The sequence below is a fragment of the Leucoraja erinacea genome, chromosome 32, assembly GCF_028641065.1.
Source record: "Leucoraja erinacea ecotype New England chromosome 32, Leri_hhj_1, whole genome shotgun sequence".
Classification (NCBI taxonomy): Eukaryota; Metazoa; Chordata; class Chondrichthyes; order Rajiformes; family Rajidae; genus Leucoraja; species Leucoraja erinaceus.
Genome location: NC_073408.1, coordinates 14,616,823 through 14,640,968, shown reverse-complemented (window position 1 = coordinate 14,640,968; position 24,146 = coordinate 14,616,823). Strand labels below are relative to the sequence as shown.

Genomic DNA, 24,146 nt, shown 5'->3' with positions numbered 1-24,146 from the left:
TGCAGTCTGCAAATAAATATATTAAGCTACCTTGGAAGCAAAGAATCAACAACAACTCATAATTTGACCGGGATATTTTCTTCCTAATATTTTCATTACTACTTGCAACAAGAGGAGTGGAATAATAGTTCTTAACCGATAAAAGTCATACCCCTTTACAATAGCTGTAAATAACGCTCAAATTTAACTGTTCTACAATGTTGTGTGTGTGTGTGTGTGTGTGTGTGTGTGTGTGTGTGTGTGTGTGTGTGTGTGTGTGTGTGTGTGTGTGTGTGTGTGTGTGTGTGTGTGTGTGTGTGTGTGTGTGTGGCGTGTGTGTTTAAATTTAAACAATATGAAACACCAATATATTTTCATCTTGTAGTAAGGACTGCTGTATTATCAAGGTTCTATGGGTTTTCGAGACAAATGGGTTAAGAAAAACTCTTTGGCTGATCACCATTGTTTTCAGATGACCAGCATTAGATGGCAATGGAGGCCCTCACAATAAAATGTTTCCCCATTGTCTGCTGAAGGCTCCATTTTGACTGAGTCATACCTCCATTTTGTAACTTATTAAAAAAATGTTGCCTACTAATAATCAGAATTTATTGAGAATCTAGTTATTTCTCATATGGGAAGTGAGATGGTGAAGAAGCCTAGCCGAGGGTTTCTACAAGTTGCCTTCAGTTGGCCTTAAGCAGAATTCACTGATACCTAGAAATAGGGGTTGAGATTCATGTCCTGCAAAATCCACTCCAATTTACTGTGAAATTGTACAAAAATACATTAAAAACAAACCTGTGCTGATGGCTGTGTGATTGTGGCTAAAATGACATTAGCTTTGCTAGCAAGGAGCTTAAAGGACTCTGCCCTGGCTGCCACTGTAGAGCAGTAGAAATGACCGTCATGGAAGTAAGGGAAAATGCAATTGGAGGCTAGAGGTGCATAGTGACCTCTTGTGTATCTGGCAAACCCCCTGCCCCCCCCCCCCCCTCTATTAATGATCCAAGCTGATCAACTCCAGGAGTTGTCAGAAGTGGCCCCCAAGTCACGACAAGTTGGTGATCGCAGCAAACATAGAAACATAGAAAATAGGCACAGGAGTAGACAATTCGGCCCTTCGAGCCAGCACAGCCAATCAATAGGATCATGGCAGATCATCCAAAATCAGTACCCTGTTCCTGCCTTCTCCCTATATCCCTTGATTCCGTTAGCCCTAAGGGCTTTACAGTATCCAACTCAACACATCAGCAAAACCATTGATCTGGTGCAGTTTCAGTATTCCTGAGCATTGCAGTGTGCAACTTATTAAAGTGAAAATGGAAAGCCATTAGCTGGTGTCATTGTGCCCATTCCTGCATGATGAGGAAACAGCAATGGGTGTTGTTTACCTCCAAAAGTTCCAAGTTCTGCAGGCTGAGGAGGAAACGTGCACCTATCAATCCATCACTTCAGTCAATGTGTGCCTTATGCTAGCCGAGCATCAGCCATGCTAGTGTGACTTGAGCACTGATTTCTAATGGACTTTAGTTCACATGGATGTGGCCAACTATTGTAATGAACTGCGGGTAGAGCTGCTATGCTGTTGTAATTGTGCTCATGGGATCCACTTTCTCGCATGGAATTCCAATTTGTTAGCAAATCAAAAACCACTCTAAGAGGCCGTCAGGGCAAATATAACTCTTACCAAAAGGAACTAAAGCAACAGAACAATTTATTATGAGAAGCAAAAATTACTTTAATAAATGAACATGATATTAAACCTTCTGATGAAATTAGTGTATCTAAAATATCTTACATAATAAAATTCTCAGTGGCATGCTGTATATTATATTTCCTTTCCGAAATTCAGTTCCATTAACTTTAGCGGAGTCAGATTTTGGACGCACAGTCATTTCTAGATCCTCTGCTCTATTACTTGTGTTGTCTCTGTAACCACGGACAGGCTTCCACCCCTATCCTACACTGGAAATTCTTGCTGTTTAATGAAAATACATTGAAAGAAAATAATACTGTTTGATCCATTCCTTCACAGACCATATGCATGCAATCAACTTCATCATTCATTTTACCCAACTATTTGTTCAATTGTGGAAAGGCTCTAAACAAAACATGTATCGGACCTAAGCAGAAGACATTGAGCAAACCTCCACAACTTTTATCCATAACATCCAGTTTCATTTTTTTTTGTTTTCCTCATCGTTACAGCGTATGAGAAAACACACATTAAAAATTTAGAGAACAATGAAACTCGATGACACCCTCAATGCTGCTGCAAATGTTTGATTAATTCAGTTTCCACAAGTCAGCAGAGTATGAATTCTGTGTAGAATTATTGCATATCCACCAAAATACCATCACACGTGCTCTTTCATATTCAGCCAGTCATTAACTCAATAGTTTACAAATATAGTGGTCCCTATTTTCCAATAGACTTCACAAACTACTTTGGTTTGGACATCAGTGGTCTACGTGGAAGTGCTTTCAAGCAAAGCGCCATTATCCTTAAACCACCAACAAAAACTTGCAGAAGGCTAATGCTAACCCCAAAGCTCAAAGTTACATCATGTTAACAGTTGGAGTGATATGGGATTCCCTTCAAAGACCCTAAAACATTCCCATCACTTAAAAAAACTCATGATATGAATTCCTAATGGATATGCATTGCACTGATACATCCGGTGGTCTGCTAACAAACCTTACCTCAGTGTTTACACGTTTCAAGTATCTTGAAAGATTAGTGCTGGAGCCAAAGCTATAAATGTCTTAGTTGAAAGGGCTAATGATACAAAGTTGGGTGGGAAACGTTGATGTGAGAAATCAAAGGACTGCAATGGAACCTAACCGAGTAACTAAGCAAGTAGGAAGGGTTGGCAGATGAAATGCTGGGCTGGTAATTAACTCCAATGAGAGAAGTGCTTCTGTAGGGAATGGCTATGCATCTGTATTTTGATATTCAGCACACCTTTGCCTTAAGGATCTATGCATTGTTTTGGAGACATATTAAAAAAATGTAGCCTAGTGACTCTGACTTCTCAATGCATCACTAGGTGCTAAATGGCATCCAGTAATGGTACCTGAACATTTTACACTATGGGGCAGGATGCACTTCACATCTGGCCCCTCAGTTTATGTCAGGTTCCCATTTGGATTGTCAGAAATCAGCTCTAAAAAAGTATTCTCGGGTTAATTCTTTAAGTTTTTATGTTTTTTTATTTTACTTCATATATTTGTTTTAAATGAATTTACTGGTTTTGGAAGTATTGTTTCTATTATTTAATTATCTTGTCAGTTTAAATGCCTCTGGACATCAGACATTTCGAAATAGTCAACGCGCCTTTGATAGCAACCTGCTCACAAAGGCACTTGTTGCAAATAATGGGGGAGTGAGGTCTTAGGTTCTGCCAGATCTCCACCTGTGGTCCTCTCCACTTTTGGAGGAGTGAAGTCATCAGTGTATCATATTTTACAGGAGCCAAGTGCACTCGCAGGGTCATAGAGTCATACAGCATGGAAACAGGTCCTTTGGCCCAACTTACACTTGCCGAACAACATGCCACATAAATACTGGTCCCACCTTGCCCATAACCCTCTAAACCTGCCTTGTCAATGTGCCTGTCCGAATGACTCTTAAAATGGCATGATAGTACCTGCCTCAACTATCTCCTCCGGCAGCTCGTTCCTTACACCCACCACCCTTTGCGTAAAAAAGTTAACACAGACACGACCCAGCCCATATTGAATTTTAGTCTGAAGAATTCAAAAGAGAATATGTTTTAAATGGCAAAAACTGTTGAATTTTGTTACTCAAGCAGGTCTACATGATCTTGTGCAGGAAAGCAAAACTTGCAAGTGGAGAAAATAATCAGGAAGGATGTGTTTGAACGGGATGGATAACAAGAGTAACTTAATAAGAGGCCATTACATTGGTTCCCAGCAAAAGTCGGAAATTATTATCTGCAGGCGCAAAGGAAATATTGTTTGCAGCAGCATTCCATGTATATTCCATGTATATAAACTCAAGAACACACAAAAACATCATTTATACTTGAATTTTTCAATAACAGTGAAAAGCCAAAGACTATAAAAGACATTGGTACAAAAACCGTTGTCAAAGTTGGATTAGGGTTGTGCAGATTGGTTCGAGACCTGATGGTTGTAGGAATGTAGCCATTCTTGAACATGGTGGTTCAGAACTTCAGGCTACTAAATGTTCCAATCCAATGGTAATCCCATCAGGGTTGTCCTCCAAGGGGAGATCGAGCAGGATGAGCCTGTTGTGTTCCGAGCTCAGAGAAATTATACGTAATTTCACACTAACTGACTGAGAGGTTCAGTAACAGTTCCTGGATGATTCTGTTAGCCAGCCTAAGGAGTTGGTCATTTTAGATGCAGAATTATTTCCCCTGTTTGTGAATCTTTGGACTTCACCACCCCTGAGGGCTGTGTGTGTTTTAAGGCTGACTGAACTACATTTATTCACTAAGGGAATAGAAGGACTTGAAGATCGGGTCATCAAACTGACTTGTGGTTTTCTCCGATTCCTATTTTTGCGTTGATATTCTTGGCTTTTCATTCACTACTTCCAAATTAGAACCAGCAGGAGCATTCCAGGTGATAGCTAACAAAAATGACATTTATACTGCTAGCAGATGCCAGAGTAGTGCTATGTGCCTCTTGAGAAGTGAATACATGTCTTCGAGATGCTAAGAAATTAAATAATTACACAAAAAAAGTGATAAAGGAATATTTGATCACCAAGATGTTCAAAAGATACCTGGAGGTTTTGCCAACCTTGACACTGCATTGAATTTGCACTTCATACAATATTGATTAAAATGTCCTTTTATCAATTCCTCCTCCATTAATGTCTTCATAAGTACCAACATATTATATTCTAAATATGCAGAAGTGCATAACAGGAACTGAAGCGTGTGAGTTAAAATAAATCCTATCAATGTTATTAACAATATTTTAACTTTATTAATTTAATCAAGATTATGAATTCAATATACTATTTTGGATAATCCATTCCACTGCAAGTTCATTCTGTTGGAACTGCACTACAATATCAGAGTAAATTTCAATCCATTTAATGCTTCATTTACCTTCTGCATTAGGCTCTGTGAAGAAAAGCAGAAATTATGTTTTAATTGTAATTTCTAGTTGAAAAATAATCCCTTAGGCTTCATTTGCTATGTCAAATTCATTCTAACATGTCATGCTTTTCAAAGACGTATTGACCCAAGATGTAAACACAAGATGCAAAGTTATTTTGTAATAACGTGAAATAAATCATTTTTCAAATCATTTGAATAGGTGAATAATTAGCTAAATCGATAACCTCAGGATGAGATTACCTGTAAATGCAACCCCACTGATCGATCCTTGCTTATTAGATTAATCATGTTACAACTCATGACCAAACATTTGTCATTTGAAATTTATATTTATAGCTTTATGGGAATAATTGTATTCAAAAATATAGAGAAGCATCTTTTAAAATAATCCAGTGTTAAATAAAAAGCATCAAACTGAGTTTGGACATTTGGACATGTTCATAGATAGATTAGATTTAGAAGGATATGGGTCAAACACAGGCAAGTGGGACTGGTGTGGATAAGGCATGTTGGACACAGTGGGCAAATTGGATCAAAGGGCTTGTTTCCACACTGGATGACCTAAAATTGTGCATTATCTTCTAAACCAAGTGTGTATTTGACTTGAAGTCTTTGAAATTAGAAAAATAGGAGTTTGCATGTCCTCTGGATGGTCTGGTTTCATCTCACATCCCAAAGCCATACAGACTTATAGGTTAATTGGCCTATGTAAATTGTCTCTAATCTGCAGGGAGTCGATCCAAACGTGGTGTAACACACAACTAGTGTGATCGGGTGATCATTGGTCAGTTTGGACTCAGTGCACAGAAGCCCGTATTTCCAAGCTATTTTTAAAAATTAAACCAAACTAAACATTTAGAATAATATATAAAGATTTCCAGAATTAACATTTATCAGGGATGGTACATGACACTAAATTAATATATTTTAACATTTTCATAATCTTTACCATCAGAAAAACTGTTATCTGATCTGATGGGGGTTATTATTTTCCCCCATTTTACCATGTTACTCACATTTCCAGTTTATCCACAAACATCTTGTTTGTTTGAAGTAATATGCCTTTGACATTTACTAAATTTGATAGGAAGACCAATAAAGTCCAATAAAGTCCTGTTTAATTCACTCCCAATTAATGCTTTGTTAAATAAAGTTGAAAGGAGAATAATTAATCATAGTTCATTGCTGTTAATTAGAAGAAGGGTCTCGACCTGAAACAACACCCATTCCTTCTCTCCAGAGATGCTGCCTATCCAGCTGAGTTACTCCAGCTTTTTGTGTCTATCTTCAGTTTAAACCAGCATCTGCAGTTCCTTCTTACACACTCATTGGTGTTAATGTCACCTGCATATATTTGGTTCCATTACAGTGAAAAGCAAAAAAGTTATCTGCATTTGATTCAGGTTTCAATTTTCCATGCCATTATTGCAAGGTAAGAAAAATGTGAGGTGTTACATCTTGGGAAGTCTAACATCGGCAGAACATACACAGTGAATGGTGGGGGCTCTGGGTAGTGTTGTAGAGCAGATGGATCTAGGTGTGCAGATACATAGTTCCCTGAAGGTGGAGTTCAGGTAGATCGGGTGGTCAAAAAGGCTTTTGGCACATTGGCCTTCATCAGCCAGAGTATTGTGTACAGAAGTTGGGAGGTCATGTGGCAGTTGTATAAGACGTTCGTGAGGCCACATTTAAAGTATTGTTTTCAGTTCTGGGCACCTTTGTTTTAGGAAAGATGTTGTCAAGCTGGAATGGGTCCAGTTAAGATTTTCAAAGATGTTCCCAGAACTAGAGGGTCTGAGCTATAGGCGGAGGTTGAGTAGGCTGCTACTCTATTCCTTGGAGCGCAGGAGGATGAGGGGTGATCTTATTGAGGTGTGTAAAATCATGAGAGGAATAGATAGATGAACAGAGTCTCTTGCCCAGAGTAGGACCAGAATTTTCTCCAATTAAACAAAGAAAAAACTGAAATAATTGTTTTTGGAGCCAAGGAAGAACGATTAAAAGTTAGCACCCAGCTTCAAATGGTAATGCTAAAAACAACAAACCAAGCCAGAAACTTAGGAGTAGTCATGGACTCAGACCTGAACTTCAACAGCCACATAAAAACAGTCATAAAGTCAGCCTACTATCACCTAAAGATTATATCAAGGATTAAAGCCATTAGGACAATACCATTAGTTTCAATATAATTATGGAGAGGGTCAGAACTGGACCTAGGGTTGAGATTTTTGATTGGAGAAAGGCTAACTTTGATGAGATGCGAGATGATTTAAAAGGAGTGAACTGAGACATTTTGTTTTATGGGAAAGATGTAGAAGAGAAATGGAGGACATTTAAAGGGGAAATTTTAAGAGTACAGAATCTTTATGTTCCTGTTCGGTTGAAAGGAAACAGTAAAAATTGGAAAGAGCCCTGGTTTTCAAGGGAAATTGGACATCTTGTTCGGAAAAAGAGGGAGATCTACAAATAATTATAGGCAGCATTAAGTAAATGAGGTGCTTGAGGAGTATAAAGAATGTAAAAAGAATCTTAAGAAAGAAATTAGAAAAGCTAAAAGAAGATATGAGGTTGCTTTGACAAGTAAGGTGAAAGTAAATCCAAAGGGTTTCTACAGCTATATTAATAGCAAAGGATAACGAGGGATAAAATTGGTCCATTGGAGAGACAGAGTGGACAGTTATCTGCAGAGCCAAAAGAGATGGGGGAGATATTGAATAATGTTTTTTTCTTCGGTATTCACCAAGGAGAAGGATATGGAATTATGTGAGGTAAGGGAAACTAGTAGAGTAGCTATGGATACTATGAGGTTCAAAGTAAAAGAAGTACTGACACTTTTGAAAAATATAAAAGTGGATAAGTCTCCAGGTCCTGACAGGATATTCCCTAGGACATTGAGGGAAGTTAGTGTAGAAATAGCCGGGGCTATAACAGAAATATTTCAAATGTCATTAGAAACGGGAATAGTCCCCGAGGATTGGCGTACTGCGCATGTTGTTCCATTGTTTAAAAAGGGTTCTAAGAGTAAACCTAGCAATTATAGACCTGTTAGTTTGACTTCAGTGGTGGGCAAATTAATGGAAAAGATACTTAGAGATAATATATATAAGCATCTAGATAAACAGGGTCTGATTAGGAACAGTCAACATGGATTTGTGCCTGGAAGGTCATGTTTGACTAATCTTCTTGAATTTTTTGAAGAGATTACTAGGGAAATTGACGAGGGTAAGGCAGTGGATGTTGTCTATATGGACTTCAGTAAGGCCTCTGACAAGGTTCCTCATGGAAGGTTGGTTAAGAAGGTTCAACTGTTGGGTATAAATGCAGGAATAGCAAGATGGATTCAACAGTGGCTGAATGGGAGAAGCCAGAGGGTAATGGTGGATGGCTGTTTATCGGGTTGGAGGCAGGTGACTAGTGGGGTGCCTCAGGGATCTGTGTTGGGTCCTTTGTTGTTTGTCATGCACATCAATGATCTGGATGAAGGTGTGGTAAATTGGATTAGTAAGTATGCAGATGATACCAAGATAGGGGGTGTTGTGCATAATGAAGAGGATTTCCAAAGTCTACAGAGTGATTTAGGCCATTTGGAAAAATGGGCTGAAAGATGGCAGATGGAGTTTAATGCTGATAAATGTGAGGTGCTACACCTTGGCAGGACAAATCAAAATAGGACGTACATGGTAAATGGTAGGGAATTGAAGACTACAGTTGAACAGAGGGATCTGGGTATAACCGTGCATAGTTCCTTGAAGGTGGAATCTCATATAGATAGGGTGGTAAAGAAAGCTTTTGGTATGCTAGCCTTTATAAATCAGAGCATTGAGTATAGAAGCTGGGATGTAATGTTAAAATTGTACAAGGCATTGGTGAGACCAAATCTGGAGTATGGTGTACAATTTTGGTCGCCCAATTATAGGAAGGATGCCAACAAAATAGAGAGAGAACAGAGGAGATTTACTAGAATGTTGCCTGGGTTTCAACAACTAAGTTACAGAGATAGGTTGAATATTTTAGGTCTTTATTCTCTGGAGCGCAGAAGGTTGAGGGGGGACTTGATAGAGGTCTTTAAAATGATGAGAGGGATAGACAGAGTTGATGTGGACAAGCTTTTCCCTTTGAGAATAGGGAAGATTCAAACAAGAGGACATGACTTCAGAATAAAGGGACAGAAGTTTAGGGGTAATATGAGGGGGAACTTCTTTACTCAGAGAGTGGTGGCGGTGTGGAATGAGCTTCCAGTGGAAGTGGTGGAGGCAGGTTCATTGGTATCATTTAAAAATAAATTGGATAGGCATATGGATGAGAAGGGAATGGAGGGTTATGGTATGAGTGCAGGCAGGTGGGACTAAGGGGAAAAAAAATTTGTTCGGCACGGACTTGTAGGGCCGAGATGGCCTGTTTCCGTGCTGTAATTGTTATATGGTTATATGGTTATATGGTTAAAGGACTTATGTCTCAGTAGGATTTGGAAAAACTTGTCCATGCATTTATCTTCAGCAGGCTCGACTACTGTAACAGTGTCTTTACAGGTCTCCTAAAAAGTCGATCAGACAGCTGCAGTTAATTCAGAACGCTGCTGCTCGAGTCCTCACTAAGACCAAAAAAGTAGATCACATTACTCCAGTACTGAGGTCTTTACACTGGCTTCATGTCTTTCAAAGAATTGATTTCAAAATACTACTGTTGGTTTAGGGCCAAAATACATTTCTGATCTTCTGCTTAGCTACGAACCACCCAGACCTCTCAGATCGTCTGGGATAGGTCTGCTCTGTGTCCCCAGAGTCAGAACTAAACATGGAGAGGCAGCATTTAGTTTTTATGCACCACATATCTGGAACAAACTCCCATAAAACTGCAGGTCTGCTGCAACTCTCAGCTCTTTTCAATCTAGACTGAAGACGTTTCTGTTTGCCGCTGCCTTTCAGTAAACAATACAATTTATTAATTACCTATATTGCACTGTAACTTCTATTCTTGGTTTTATTCTAATTTAAATACTTTATTTGATTGCTTTTAATTTAGTAATTATTTTATCTGATAAATCTAATAATCGTTTTACATCTAAATGTCATTTCATATGTGTTTCTTTCCAATGCTTATAATGTTTTATGTAAAGCACTTTGAATTACCTTGTTGTTGAAAGGTGCAATACAAATAAACTTGCCTTGCCTTGCCTTGCCTAGGTGTTCTGAGGACCAGAGGTCATAGGTTTAAATTGAATGGAAAATATTTAATAGGAATCTAAGGGGTATCGTTTTCACACAACAAGCTGCCAGAGGAAGTAGTTGAGACAGGGACTATCCCAACATTTAAGAAACAGACAGATACATCGATAGGGCAGGTTGGAGCGATATGGACCAAACGTGAGCAGGTGGGACTAGCGTAGCTGGGACATGTTGACTGGTATGGGCAGGTTGGGCTGAAGGGCCTGTTTCCACAACGCTTCCTCAATGACTCAAAGTTATGAGAAATGCATCCAATTCAACAGTTTTCTTTTGTGGAAATGGAAGCAGATGTTTGGACTTATGCGGGCTAAAACGTAATGCCATTTGGTAGTTAAGTGCATTATATAGTCTCATCAGCACAGTGTGTTAATTTCCAAGTTCATTCTATTGAATTCAATAGGATAAAATTCAAAGGCAAGAGTGCAATACAGTGACCTGACTATATTGTGAACTTAACACGACCAATAAAATATGGATTTCAAGGTAGTAATATTTAAGAACGGAAATAAAATTAGAAAAAATACCGTTCATATCAAATTCCCTTCCTTGCTATTTTAGCAGTATTCGTTATATGTAACAGACAAAATAATTCATATGGGTGTATCAAGTTTTCATACCTTGATGTGTTACACACAATTCCATTAATCTGCCTCATGTTTTGCTGAGCTTTCATGATGTAGCATAGTCTGAGTGAAGTATTTTTAAGACTTTGATAAGGCCAATATTGAACTAGTTGCTGGGAAATGGGTAGCAATGATATGATTTAAGTTATATTTATCATCTTTCTCCACTGGGAGACAATTTTACCATCAGGTTTATGTATGAAACCTAATCCAGTTGCACAACATGGTACATGGGTCCAGTGTTATGCCATTTCACCCCATTGCATAGGGAAACTTTGCCCTATAAAGAAACAATTTGCTTCAGAACAAAAAAAATCAAGCTATTTCAGTGCACTCAGCTATGTTATGGCTATTTATTGTGGCAAACGTATTTGTTAAGCATTTGCAGTAATGATACCCTGTCAGTGCAGAAAGTGGTACCTCAGGTGGTGTATTTTTTGCTTTTCAACTAACCTGTTATTTTGTTCCATTTCTGTCTGTCCACTCAACCTCATGGGGCCTGGGCGCATTCTACTTTTTAATCTTCTTTCATTTTCATCATGTGAGTAATCATATAACCATTTTATCACTTTGTAATTCCATTCCATTCCCTCGACCTGGAAAAGGATAACAACCTTTGACTAGTTAAAGGATAATTGTGTTCAATTTTACTCCTGGATGGAGTATACCTTTAGCTTACATTAATGGCTAATTAGGTGAATAAAATAATAACATATTACCTCCTGACCTATGAACCCAGGCTTCTTTACCTTGTAATTTTTTTGTTTTTAGGATTACTTTCTTTGATGAAAACTATTGGACCTGCTTTTATTTTGTTCACTAAAAAGAGACAGTACTGCCTATTCATTGATCCCTGGGATATCAAATTCTTCATTTAATAAATTCAACATTTTCAGATGTTGTATTTCTACCAATAAGAAAATGCATTCTAATCATCATTAACTTGCCAATTATCTTAGAATTATATTATTCAGGTTGGGATTGTTCAGCTAATAAATACAAATAACTGTATTTTAAGTAAACTAAAAGTGTACTTTTATCCCCTTCAGATATGTGGAAAGAATAGTAATGAAAGGAGGGCTGTCTCTTTAAGATTTGTTTCTATGGCAGTTTGTTGACATGAATTGGCTCCTAAATGTTCTAGCTAGTGAATATAATGTCATGTTGTTAACCTGCTTTTCTTCCCACACCTCTTAAAAGTAACACATTTTGTACTGCTGAGAGATGAATGGAAATGGCTGACACTTCAAGTGAAATGGCTGACAACTTGTAATCAGGCTGAAACCTCAAGTTCCATTTAGATCTAACAAGGCTGAATAATTGTTAGGTGGGGGCTGAATTGTAGTTCATTGACACAACCATGGACGCACCAAAATGTAATGCCCATTCCGTGAGCTTCTCTGATACATCAGAGAAAAACATAGATCAGTGAAAGCCAAACAAAATCAAACAGTTCATAGTTCAGATGCTAAACAATGAGGATGAACACATTTGTGGAAATGTAGCATTACTAATTTCATAAAGAAGCAAGTAAGAACCTACACGTGGTGAAAAATATGGCTGTGATTAAATATTCTAATATTTTGTGTTCGCCTATGTTTGATTGCACTATTGGATGGTATAATAAGAATAATCCATGGATTTCACAGCAGCAAGAAAACAAACAGCAATTCCCAATTTATTCTTTAGTCATCTTATGTTCAATTTTGTAATATAATGCTTGCTCTTTCAATCTAAATTCATAGATTTTCAATCATAATTTCAGAAAATGCAATAATATACAGGCCATGTTTGTCACACATTTTGAAGCTGTTTTAGCCCATTTCCTTTCACCTTTGCACTTTATTTGCAACCCTTGATATATAGTCTGTACTAACACATTACCAATTGTTGAAATCATCATTCTGGTTTCAAATTATTTGATTTGACATTACAAAGACGGAGACCTAATGTTCATGCTGCCCTCTATTAGTCATCTGAGTTCTATAAACATCTTCCATCAAGATTCCTGTTCATTGTCATCATTGTGAAGATTGTTTCTTATTTTCTGTCCCTGAGCTAAAATCAAGAAAGTTATATTTCAAAAGGATACATCATTTTCAGCACCTGAATGTGCCATGCTTCCATATCATCCTAAATCATGCATAAAAATAAGTTTTAGCATAGGAAGATCAGTCAATTTAGTTGGTAAATTGAAAACAGAATTATCAGGGGATCACCCATGTATTGTGTGTGTGTGTGTTTTTTTCCTCCTGATTCCAAAGTTGTCCATTGCGTTTTCATTCACAATCAAAGATCCCAAACACAACCCCCCTTGTTCCCAGAGAATATCTGGAAATCCCACTGCGATCCTTCAAATCTTAGTAAAATGTTCACAAGAATGTATTTTTCACCTTTTTTAACATATGTTTTCACCTCAGAGTTTCAGTGGAAAAGTAGTCAACAGAATATTCACTGAAATGACATCATTTGGAATCAACCTGATCTGGGCCTGACAATTCAATTCAATTCAACTTTAATGTCATCGCACAAATACAAGTATCAGTACAACGAAATGCAGTTTTGTGTCAGACCGTAGTAGTTGTACATAAAGAGAAAAGACAAGAAAAAAATAGAAAGAGAGAAGATACTGAATAATCAGGACAACACGATATGTCTTAAACTCCACGTCATTCACTTATTTTAGCATCAATAAATGTCCAATAAATCACTTCAGTAACTCCAGATGCCCAGTATAAATTCAACTGAGTAAAGCTACTCATTGTTCTGTTCCTGTAAAACTTGTGATATAGCAACATATGAAGGTTTAACTCCACCTGTGAGATTCAGCTGCATTGAGTTTAATGTCAATGAACTTAAAGGGTAAATTTGCCTACATAAATCATAACAATCAAAACATAAAACATTGGATGAATTTCTAGCATCTGTCAGCATCAGATCCTTACTGTTTGTCATATACATTAACACATTGGATATGAATGTAGGATAAATTATTGGTATATTTGCAGATGTCACAGAAACTGGTGGTATTGTTGATTGTGAGGAGGGTGGTCTTGGGTTACAGAACTATGTTGATCAGCTGAGAGCAGTGACAGATGGAATTCAATTGTTCAATGGTACATTATTGCCAATCCTGAGAAGTGCAAGATGCGCATGTTTTTGCATTTTAACAGATCCAATATATCCCACAAATGTAGGACACAGGACAGTGAAGAGAAATGTCCATAAATCTGTGACAAAGTCTGGTCATATCCACAAGTATGATGAGGTAACAATGAAAATCTTGCTTGAAGCAGCTTCACAGGCACATAAAAAAAACATTTAAAAAAAAACACAATTTATATATAAATTACACATAAATTCCGCAAAATGGTGAAAAGTAAAAGACTATGCAAAAAATAAAAATAGTGTAAAAATTACTACAAATACCATTGGTCTTCATGGACATGATGGATCAAAGGGTCTGTTTCTGAGCTTTATGTCTTTATGTTCCTTTTGTTAGTGGTTTAGTTTCTTCACTCTATGAAGACAGCTAAGCATTCTCCTCCACAACCTCTGCACTCCTGTGACTAGGAAAGTCAGAGCAATACATAGAACAGCTTTCCATTAGCAACTTGGTCTAAAACTAACATGTCAAAAATATCACACAATTAATTGATGATGTGAATTCTCAGCATTCTGAATTTAAGTCAGCGGATTAAAATGATAGACAACACTTTAATCAAATTCTAATGTTAATCTGGTTTTATTAAATTTACTTATCACAATTTAAAACTCTGTATTGCAAAAGATTCTAAATTTGACAACTTTTTATTAGCAAGTTTGTCAAAGCTATCAGAAAGCATTGTACTTTTTGGTACTTGTGATGTAATCTTTGAAAGTCCACGTCTGTCATTTAATTGCAATGTATATTGATTTAATTTACTCAAAATCCTCATGAATTGCATCTATTTAATTTATAACTGTGCTTGGACACCAGAAGGACATTGAAATAAACAGCCATGTTTATTGGATCTGCGCTAGTCACAAACAACATAATTTCATTTAGTATGCCCACTAACTCAACAGTAAACGTAATATTTGAATTAAAAAATATTTCAAAGTTAATTTTTTAATGAAAAGCAAATTTGCCTTTCACTGATGATTTCTGTTGTCTGGAAAATATTTTGGTTGCAATGGCAGTGCCGCTCTTTAGTATGTCAACTTTGTTGGAGGGACCCAGTGTTCTTAAAATCTGATTCCAATTTCTGCACCACCTCCAGTAAATTACGATTCTGTATCTGTCCCCGAGAAGATAAGACGAGTCTCGACCCAAAACATCACCCATTCCTTCTCTCCAGACTTGCTGCCTGTGTCGCTGAGTTACTCCAGCATTTTGCGTCTATCGTATGTCTTTCAATACAGTTTTTAAAACCAGATCCTAGCATGGACTTGGATTTGTGCCATTTCTGATATTATTCTCTTGGTACAAATAGCAGCATGGAGATGATACTTATAAAAGTGTTTGATGCAGATAACACTTGGGTATCCATGATGAGGTGTGAAGTTTGTTTTGTGTTCTTGAGTTACCACAAATTTAGCTGAAACGTGCCCAAATTAATGCAGCCTGTGTTTAAACCAAAAGTCATCTCATTTAGTTTGGTCTGCAGTTTCTAATGGTGAAAGAAAACATGACATCCTTTAATACCACCTTGTTCTAATGGTGTACTGGACACTATTTCCTAAAAAACTATTCACTTTAAAAATATCGAACTCGTGTTGAGAAAAGGAACTTGTAAAATCTGACAGATATTAATCAAATTCTGGCATTGGTAAAGATTTGTATTGCAACTCCAGGAGTCCAGCATCATTACATCTAGAGAGCAGCAGGTATCCAACATGACCTGTCCCATATTTTAACCATAATAGTAGTTCACGCTACAGGAGCCCGTGGAAAAATAGAGGTTGCATTGATTTAGGATGGAATGGGTGCAGGATGCAAGAAAAAAAGATGTGTTGTTTATCTTTGGCAAGGATCCAATTCAATTTTATGTAGAGAGATATTCCTGTTTAGGTAAGTGTTTCATTTAACCATTCATCTGTGTTTTTCCATTAAAGAAAATGAAGTTTGTGCAAACTGAGATTAATAGCACCTGCAGTGCAGTATGTTCAAAGTAAAATCAACAATTTGGTGACAAAAGATTGAAGCTGTCATTGGCGATATTTTGAAGCTAACTACATGCTGTTTGGAGCGGGGAAGTTAATAAAGAATCAGACATTTTAAGTAACAATTTTTGCAAACACATCTATTGATTCAAACTTTGCTTATTTTTGCATAATTTGCATTGATATTGTTACGAACATCCATTTTTTATAAATGATTTGTCATAGTTAAAAGAACATAGATACTTCATTATAAGCAATCTTTCAATGAACTAATCCCTTACGTTCTAAAACAATTTTGAATAAATTTGCAATCAACTTTTTCTATTGACAAATCTTCATTCCGCCTGCAGCCTGAAGTAATACATGCTTCTTGAATTGAATATCCAGTTCTTTAAATGTCATTGTATGAGTCCGGATTCACTGGGTAGCAGAAGACCTCACTGAGCTTTCCGCAGCCTACATGTCTTTTTCAAGCAATAGCAAACAGCTATTTGTTCCTGATAACAGTTTGATGGAACAGCCCCTCCATGAGAAAGGGAACCCTCGAGAGCCCACAGGTTGAATAATTAACAGAGACATTTTTTTAAGCAGTACCCCATTAAAATGTCCATCTATTGTTGGTTGAGAGACGCAATCAAGTTTGCAGTTGCTGATGAGGATGTTGGCACCACTCCTTCTGCTAAAGACATGGGAAGCAGTCTTAACCAGACACTTCAAAAAGGGAGAAGAGATCCTTCTCTGGTATTCAGTTAGCCCTCAATCAATTACTTTGCTAACTTTGTGCGAAATCGAATCCTAAAGTGACCATGTTCTGCGGTGTGGTACCAGGTATATGTTGCTGGGGTATACAATGCAAAGGCATATTCTGAGATACATTCTAATATGTTAGACTTATAGCTAGACTGTTCGCTCACTTAAGATAAGCAGAAAATCCAGCTGCCTCCAATTGTTGGAATCTTCACCCAGAAAAAGATTTAACATCTAGGTAGGTTAATGCCCAGATATTAGCTGTTGTTTCATTTTGGGTTGCCATTATTGGTAAGGAAGAATGGGGTTGATTGCTCTTGTTTTGTCTACAACACGTGAAATAATTAATTTGGGTTTCTCAAAAGTGCCTTTCCTTGCACTGGACCTTCGATTTTTGAATGCATGTATCTAGTTCTGGATTTTATCATCTGATGCATCATATGACTAATACTGAAATCCTGTATTGAAGTTTCCTCCACACTCTTGTTGCAACTTAGTTTACATTTAAATTGTTTATCATAAGCTTTTTGCTTTCTTCAATTTTTTTAGAAGAGAAAACTTCTACAATTCTTGCAAATTGGAAAGGTTTGTAAAATGAAAGAAGTTAAAGAATGCATGAAACAAATTATAACTGCACTACAACTTAACAGTCTCTGTGAGTTCTAAGAATGCTAAACTAAATGCTGGTGATCAAGCAAATAAATTAACATATTAACAAAATAAATTGGTCTTCAGTACCTATACTGTTGTTGCCTCTTTAAAGCTTCTAAGTAAATTTGCTCCATTAATTAATTCCCTATATTCAAATCCCTTTAAAATGTCTGTTGCTTTGTAGTGTTTCCAATCATCTAGTCCAATTAGCACAGTTGTAGTGACCTGGTTTAGTCATTTAGTTTGATGTACTGAATGCATTGTAAACATGTGCATGTATGTGTTTAAAGTTTTCATCAGTAGCAATGGATCATTTCGGATTGTGAACAAAATTATTCGAAATTATCATTTTGATATATTCCTTTTTTTTTTTTTAAATTGTGTTTTAAAACATTTTTCATGGAAAGTATTTACAGCCAAATCCCCTGGTAAGATCAACCAAGAATGTTTAATGATTTAGGAGAGGATTGATCTTGCTGGGCATGGTTTGGTTATTAATAATTTATTTTTACCAATGTTGTATTATAGCATATTTTTAGTGCTTTTCGGTTGCCTGTTTTCATAGGTTAATTAAAAATATATTGGATATATAAGAACATGTAATAGATTTTATGGTTGAGAAATTGCTGGAGAAACAATGGCTTGTTTAAGATATCCCCCCAAGATTAAGATATATCTCCCAATCATCTCTGCCACCCCCTCCTATCCCAAGCTGTTTGTGTTCATGAAGGGATGTGTCCTGAATTGTAAATCACACCAAGCTGCTGGTTAATTTTTGCTGCACCATCACTTATTGTACAAATCCTTAATGTCTATCTCGATTGAGAGTGCAGAAATAGGTGTTTTGGAAGTATTTTTTAATCTCTTATTTCTTTATTGTGTCCTTTTGTCTCCCTCTCAACATCTTCCCGTTCATTGCCTTCAATTTAATTTCTCTCTGCACTCTGTTTAGCTCTATTTCCTTCATTTTCTGTGTCATGCCATCTGTCCCCCATTTTCACGTTGCATTGAATAAGGTTACAGGTCGTTGGATCCAATGTTCAAGAGGTCCCAGATGCGACTTTAACCTTGCTGCAATGTTGTCGAGTTGCATTTCCCAGCAGCTTGCAGTGCAAATGTGCAGCGACTTGAAGGCTGAGATAATCATGTTCCAATTCACTGTGCCTGGCCAAGCCAAACTGCTCCAGCAATAGCTGAACCATTGTGGAAGAAGAGTTGCTAGCTTTTGTAATTGAACTGTGGGGCAATAGACCCACATGCTGAATTGATTCTCCTTCAACAATCATAGCTAAAACAAATATTGAAAGTTAAATCTCTTGTTTCATTTAAACACATTGATATCTCTGCTGCAACAGCAGAACAGGGAATTTTAGGTCAACCCCATATGCATTTGTACCCATTATTGCCACAGTGTAATTTGTGTCCTTGTGATTATCACTTACTGTTAAATTATCTTGGCAGTCAGACATGCCTCTAGTTTGTGGCATGAGGTAACTCCTGTTACCTTTTCCCTTCATTGCCTATTACTAAAACAGAGAGACTTCTTTCACTCTGTGTTTTAAGGGTAGTTCATGATGGTAAAACATAAGGCTGAAAGTGCCATTTAGTCTGTCAATCCTCAAAGAACCTTGTTAAATTGTTATCATTCTGATGGTACGGTAAGAATGTATTTTATAAGGTAACATTGTAAATTGTGATTCTAACAAGAATTCTCTTAATCCTTCAATATTGACATAAAAATGTAGTCACTGAAAGGCTTCTGAGGGTGCATTTAGATTTTCAGAGGAACACGATGCACTCGGTCATCAAAAGCCCAAATTGGCCGCAGGTACACAAAACATTTCCCCCGTGCCCTTCATTCTTTCAGCGGCTGCTCCATATAATAATTATACTTTTGCTTTTAGATCAACTCCAATATAATTTCACAAATGTCCCTTAAAAAAATGACCTAATTGTTTGGACTCTGAGTTAATATCGAAGTGGAAGTCCCATTCATTGAACAATGTCTGCTAAAGATTAGTATTTAATGCCATTGGCTGTCTGTGTTCATTATTGGATTGGAGATGATTTACCACCAATTATATAGGGTGCATCTAAGCAAAAGTAAGAGGAGGCTTTCTGGGATCATCTGAACATGATAAAAATTGTGTGCCCTATAATTAATTAACAGATATTTCAAATTGAATTTGTTAACATTTCATTTTGAAATGTTCCCGCGTGTATAGAAACAGTGAAAACAACTTTTGACAGCAGCCAGATGTCAGAAACCATCAGAGTAGTACTGTGTCAAAGAGTCACAGAGTCTTACAGTGTGGAAACAGGCCTTTCGGCCCTACTTGCCCACATCAGTCAACATGTCTCACCTGCCTGCGTTTGTCCCATATCCCTCTAAACCTGTCCAATCCATGTACTTGTCCAAGTGTTTCTTTAATGTTGCAATAGTACCTGCCTCAACTACACCCTCTGGCAGCTTGTTCCATACACCTAACAGCTTTTGTGTGAAAAATTTACCCCTCTGGTTCCCATTGAATCTTTCTCCCCTCACCTTAAACCTATGTCCTCTGGTTCTCGATTCCCCTGCTCTGTGTGTCTACCCGATCTATTCCTCTCATGATTTTGTAAGCCTCCATAAGATCACTCCTCCTCCTCCTGTGCTCCAAGGAATAGAGTCCCAGCCCACTCAACCTCCCCCTATAACCTAGGCCCTTAGGTCCTGGCAACATCCTCGAAAATCTTCTCTGCTCCCTTTCCAGCTTGACAACATCTTTCCTGTAACATAGTGCCCATGGTACTGGAGCCAGGGTTTCAGGTTTCACCACCTCATGCCCAGGAATCCTATGCAATCTCATGATATGAGGTCCCCAGCATGACACTGTTGCAGCAGATAAATGCACCTGTGGTATTGGTGTAAGGGGGTAGATGGGATCCAACCGTATTGGCCCATTACATCAGTTATTTTTCAGAAGAACTCCTGTAAAGAAATATCCATCAAGAGGCAAAAGGAAATCTGACCACGCACATCATTTTTTTCAAGTCCTCAAACTCTTCTATCATGCATCCTAATAGTCCATCCTTAATTGTCCTGTGATTTTAGCCATTAGTCAGCTATCCAGAGAAATATATTTTACTCCTAATGTATTACAAGTGTGTCCCATGAGAATCTTAGCTGTCCACACTTTGCAGACAGGATTATTGAGGTGGGGAGTTTAACGGGAATCCAATCAACCAGTGTTTTATTTTAACACAAGCAACCAAACCAACATGTCAACAACCCTACTCCAATCCAAGTTTCAGAAGATCACTGACTTCTGTATCAGTGTGATTTCTTACCATATTGATGAATTCTATTGCAACACAGAATTAGGTTTGAATAAATGGAGAAAGTGACCTGCACTAAGACATACTAGATCAGATTGCAACTCATTTGTATGGTTTGAAACTTCGAACATAGCATAAACTACTTCTTCCTACCTTAACATATTAAGGAAGTAGAACTTAAATTTGCCAACAAAACCCCACACACAAAATATAGTAACATTTAAATACCTGCTTGATGCAGCTGAGAGCTGAATTTATATATCCAATTTGATTTAATCTACGATTTTCACAGTGAAATGTAAAACATATTATTCCAGAGGTGAAGGGAATGCAATAATTGACTTTCTGGACAGTATTGAGATACAAATTCATTGCCAAACACATGTATTAAGCTGGTGTTTTTGCTGTGTATGTGTTGACCTGGTGTTGTGGAAGCAGAGTTCAACATATCTCACCCCATCGTGCATTTGGGTTTAGGTTTATTAATGTCACATATACCAAGGAACAGTGAATAGCTTTGTTTTACATGCTATCCAATCAGATTAAATAATACTGTACATAGATACAATAAGCATCAAACTCAACTACAATAGAGAGAGCAAGGGGGAAGATACAGAGTGCACAATATATTACTCAGCATTGTAGTGCACCAGTTCCATAAACAAAGTCCAATATCCACAATGGGGCAGTGGTGAATTGGACAGCTAATGGAAGGACTGTTCAGCAGCCTGATAACAGAGGGGGCGAAACTGTTCCTGAGTCTGGTAGTGCACGCTTTCAAGCTTCGGTGACGAATGATGGATTTCTATCCCATGATGTTCCTTAACATGCAATGATTTCAAAGCTTGCCAGCACCTCTCAGAAGCAATCCAGGGTCAGACTGAATTACAATCTGCATCACAGGGAGCTGAAAACGATGGCGCATGTCACTAAGCTGGTAATATGTGCTTGTCAACCCACAGGTCCCGGAACAGTGCTTGACGGGAATAACCGCGCTCCAGCAGGAATGACTCCGTCACTATGGCTACTGGTGATACTCTTCGTCCACTTCCTCTTCAAATTTTGACGTGACGTGCCCCCACTGAACAGCGCACTGCCTCTAACCCGAACAGAACAAATAAACTTTGCCTTGCACAGATTGTGCACAGGCTACAAAACATCGCGTATAGGTTCTGTGCTGACAAGTATTTGTTTTTTTTGTGAGTCCATACTGATATTTCCCCTCTGTTGGCTGCAGGGCGCTGGTGCATAATTGCTGTCGAACTGTTAGTTCGGTTACTGTTGATTTTCCAATTTTTAATCCTCCATGTTTTAGCTGATGTAGTGTTTACATATTTTATGCTTTTAATGATGTTTATTTATGCAGGTACCTTTCCCTCACGTACGTAAAGCTGTCTGGTTTTACTGGGTGGATAATATAATTTACCTGTATACTATTTGTAGACTACCAGTAAATAATGTAATATGCCTGTAGACCATTGGCTAATTAACAGGTGGACTATAGCCCATTGGCGAGCTGAGCAAATGTTTAGCAGATAAGCTGCACACTTATAACAAAAGGGGCAGTTTTACATTAAAGTTTAAGGATCCTTATCTTAGAGCAATTCTATTTCAGAAATATATCTCACTAACGTTTAGGCCCATATCGACTATCACCATAATATATAAATTGTGGAAACTAATACAATTGTATCCGTCATGTACGTTAAAGTAAATATATAACTCCTCAGTTTCCATTTGATTGTGTATTATGTGTGTGCACATAACCATATTTCTGCACTGGGTCCAATATACTTACAACATTTGCTGAAGGCTTTTCCAGTGACCAGAATTGATAACCAACCACAAGATAATGCGAATGACCATTTGAAAACGCATCCTGGCAAAGCCTTTTCAGCATCCTGTACTATTGGTGTCTCCAAGTTTCTGTGTTACTAGTTTATATAAAGGGAAGCCATGTGATTGCTTAAAGCTGCAGTATCCCTTTTATTTTGTTGGCATGATGCATTTCAATGCGAAATTAAATGTAAACAATGGTACCCGTTTAAAAACTACTTCTGGCTACGTGAGATTTTGTTCTGATTTCTTTGTTGCAGAAGATGGTTGGAATAATCTTGGAGGTAATGTTAGACATCTTGCACTTCAAATGTTTGCAGTTATTTTAATCGAGCTGTTATTGTTCACTTTTCATTTATTTCAAGTTGAGAGATCTCAATTTGAGGGATAGACAGTATGATCAATTGCTGAGCTAGCCTCAGGCAGCAGATGATGGTGCACTTGTATCACATGGTACACACATACCTAAGAGTTGACCATGTCACTAGCACTAAACAGGTCACAGAGCAGTTCTACTTCCATGTGAAATTCTGTTTCAGTCAACAAAGTCAAATTTTGAAAGCAGAGTACAAGGTACAACTTCTACTGTGTCACTCGGATAGTGCTACTTTTTCTTTTGGGAAGGAGATGAGGAGAAATTTATGGGCGAATCTGTGGAATTCTTTGCCACAGAAGGCTGTGGAGGCCAAGTCAGTGGATATTTTTAAGGCAGAGATAGATAGATTCTCGATTAGTACAGATTTCAGAGGTTATGGGGAGAAAGCAGGAGAATATGGTTAGGAGGGAGAGATGGATCAGCCATGATTCAATTCCATCCATAATATGCCTGTACAAATCCAAGCTAAGTGGAGTATGTTACAGTAAACGTTTGTTCCTTTGAAGTGCTATTGTGCCATTGAGTCACTGAGCAAATTCTAGTCCTGGAGAGAAATAATTTGTTTCCAGAAGTAGGAGGTGTGGCAGTAGGTAGGTAACAGGGTCCTGTTATTATTATCCTGGAGTTGTCTTAGTGCTGCAGCATCCTTTCAAGTTTGAATGATATCAAACATGTTAAATTGTGTAGGATTTAAACTTTCACGTATTCAAACACACACTTGAGAAAAACACAGTAACCTCTTGTAGACTTCTGGGAAGTAATGCAATAGCTGAGAACATGTAAAATCACTGAAAGATCAGATTGCATCTTTTATTCCTGGTACTGCTGACACATTATGAACCAGGCCCTGTCTTGAACTGCGCTGCAAGTCATCCCAATTGTAAAATGTTAGGTGCAAAATCGAGATTTTGCTTTCGATGTCAAATAGTAATATATGCTATAAATTATATCAATGTATTCTGGAAGTAATAATAAATTCTACATATTAGCTTAAAATTTCTGAACCATATTTTAACCACTTACATACCTTTTTTGAGCTCATAGGTGAACAGATGGAAAGTCTGGTCGCACAGAATTAGCTTTTTCTGTACTTCACCAGGTACCTTGAACCAACTCTGCAATA

General features: G+C 37.6%; 1 protein-coding gene across 6 annotated transcripts in view; it reads left to right on the top strand.

Moving 5' to 3' along the window:
* Window positions 1-22,865, top strand: part of opcml (opioid binding protein/cell adhesion molecule-like) — a 798,950-nt gene extending 776,085 nt beyond the window's left edge. For 4 of the 6 annotated variants that reach the window (XM_055660813.1, XM_055660812.1, XM_055660807.1 and 1 more), the window contains 2 exons: window positions 17,392-17,427; window positions 21,774-22,865. In XM_055660813.1, the coding sequence (XP_055516788.1) occupies window positions 17,392-17,427; window positions 21,774-21,877 (140 nt within the window). In that variant the 3' untranslated portion in view covers window positions 21,878-22,865. The remainder of the gene's footprint in view (window positions 1-17,391; window positions 17,428-21,773) is intronic. The other 2 variants (XM_055660810.1, XM_055660811.1) reach the window with 1 other exon arrangement.
* The last annotated feature ends 1,281 nt before the right edge of the window (window positions 22,866-24,146 follow it).